The 2,328-nt window shown below is 42.0% G+C and overlaps 1 protein-coding gene and 1 pseudogene across 1 annotated transcript in view; both read left to right on the top strand.

Moving 5' to 3' along the window:
• The window catches only part of LOC138017676 (uncharacterized), a 2,265-nt gene extending 2,130 nt beyond the window's left edge, over positions 1-135 (top strand). Inside the window, exon 2 of the mRNA XM_068864698.1 lies at positions 1-135. This exon is cut by the window's left edge and continues 83 nt beyond it. Within this exon, the coding sequence (XP_068720799.1) occupies positions 1-135 (135 nt within the window).
• Positions 136-718: 583 nt separating this feature from the next.
• LOC138014913 (uncharacterized) lies at positions 719-2,121 on the top strand (annotated as a pseudogene).
• Positions 2,122-2,328: the final 207 nt, after the last annotated feature.

Below are 2,328 nucleotides of genomic sequence, written 5' to 3'. Positions count from 1 at the left end.
CAAAGCGAGAACGAGGAATCAGATCCAGAGGAAGAGATGGAAACCGATGACGATCCATCGTACGTCCCTGACCCAGATGATGAAGTGGAAGAGGATCCCGCTTTTGACGACTTTGACGATCTAAAATACGAGTGAGTTTGACAAAAACACATTTGTGAATTACAGACATGATTGCTAAACAAAAAAACTCCTAAACGGTCTTGTTATTCGTTTTATAGGAAATCTCCTAAGGATATACCCCTGCTCATGAACAAAACCTGTTTTTGGTTCCGGAATCATCACTTTCTTTATTTCAATTTTGCCCTGTCTGCAATTCAGAATGCGATGCAGTAGTTTGAACACGAGCTGGTACGAAGATAACAGTGGAACAAAAATGCTTGTCTTGCACTCATAGCAAATTTTGGGATTCACAACCCTCCGTTGGAGATATCCCTGTTGGGAATCGAACATCGTGATGTCCTCCGCAATTCTCTTTGGCGGCGGGAGCCCAACGAAATTCTTAACAATTATGCAGCATATGAGAGTTCCTACCATTGCCTACTCAACATTTATGCACCACCAGAGATCATATCTACATCCCGCAGGGGAAAGAACATACAGGCAGCGACAAGCTACCCTGCTAAATGAAATAAAATCCGAAGGGAGAGAGTTATTAGTCGGCGGAGATGGTTGCTGTGACAGCCCTGGCCATTCAGCTAAGTATGGGTCTTACTCCCTCATGGATCTCGAGCAGAGCAAAATCGTAGATTCCCAGTTGGTGCAGGTTTGTAATTAATGAACTTTACTGGTGCAGAACAATATAAGCTACTCTCGCGTGGTAGTTCAAATTCACAATTTTATGTCGATCTTAATTGCAATGTGAACTAGGACACAATTTTCTCGTTCTGCACTCAGCAGGGTAACGAAGTGAAAAATTCAGCAGCCATGGAAAAGGAGGGACTCGAACGATGTCTCAACTACCTAACGGATGAAGGGCTGTCTGTAAACACTCTGGTAACTGACAGGCATGTACAGATCCGAAAGTAGATGAGAGAGAGATGGCCTGCAGTGAAGCACCGGTTGGATGGCTGGCATGTTGGAAAAGGTGCGTTTATGTACAGCTCTATATGCATGTACACGTGCATGTTTACGTGAAGGAAGCAATAACAAGTGACTTCAATAATCACACTGCATGTCGTAATTATTATTCCAGGTATAGGAAAAAAATCGATACCCTTGCCAAGAAGAAAGACTGCCTTGTTCTTCAAAAGTGGAAGAGTGTAGTTAACCACATGTATTGGTGTGCTGCATCTTGTGAGGATGATGACCCTGACCTAAAGGAAGCAAAGTGGTTGTCTATCACCAACCACATAATGAACAAACATACAGGACACAAAAATCCACTGTTCCCAAACTGTCTTCACGGCAGGTTGCACGGCAGGGAAAGAAAAAAAAAGTGGCTTAAGCCAGGTACGTATAAATATTACACTGCAGTAACAATTATCTGTCTTGAGTGAGTAAATGCAGTTGAATTTCTTTTATTTTGCAGGCGCACCACCTTTTGAGAAACTGACGAAACTTCTGACGAAGATTTCTCTTATAAAGGATGTCAGGTAGATGTCAGGACAACATGCCATCTCATCTCTGGAGGCATTCCATTCCGTGCAAAATCACTTCGCTCCGAAACGCCTTGCGTTTTCCTATCACGGGATGACAAGCAGGTGGTACACAACAGAACACTACAGTTAGCATTAGGTGTCAATAGACAAATAAAGAGATCCTGAAATGCCCAAAGATTTGTATACACAAGACCTTTGAACGAGCCGTACAAACTTAACGTAAATACAAACTGAATGATAATACTTTTGTAATTTACAATACAAGGCCATGAAAGACAACCATAGCGATAACTTATGCGTTGACCTAATTGAAGAATTAACTGTGTTAGGTTGCAGATAGCGATCCTGCACTTTAACGAGAACAGCAATCGAGAAAACGCCACACTAACAAATGGTTCTGAACGAGTGAACATTGCCTTTCCAAAGTACAAGAAAGGAGAACACACGGTCAAAAAGGTTTTAGTCAAATGCACCTACAGTAAGTTTAATTTCTCTCTCCATAACGATTATAGACTAAATCGACTTGCCCTGAAGACGATTATGACCCCTGATCTTATTTCACTTGTCTTATACTGCATACATGTATCTTCGTTATCCTTTTGCTCAGAATATGTTGCCCATCTCAAGGAAATGGTAATGAAGATTCTCCAGGGACAGGAGAGCAGTGTTTTGGCAAGATCTGCTGCTCCACGTTCATTGTCATCTGACTATAATCGCCGAGATATGTCCA

The sequence above is a fragment of the Montipora capricornis genome, chromosome 9, assembly GCF_036669925.1.
Source record: "Montipora capricornis isolate CH-2021 chromosome 9, ASM3666992v2, whole genome shotgun sequence".
Classification (NCBI taxonomy): Eukaryota; Metazoa; Cnidaria; class Anthozoa; order Scleractinia; family Acroporidae; genus Montipora; species Montipora capricornis.
The sequence above is the reverse complement of the archived record's forward strand: the minus strand, read 5'-3'. Positions and strand labels throughout refer to the sequence as shown.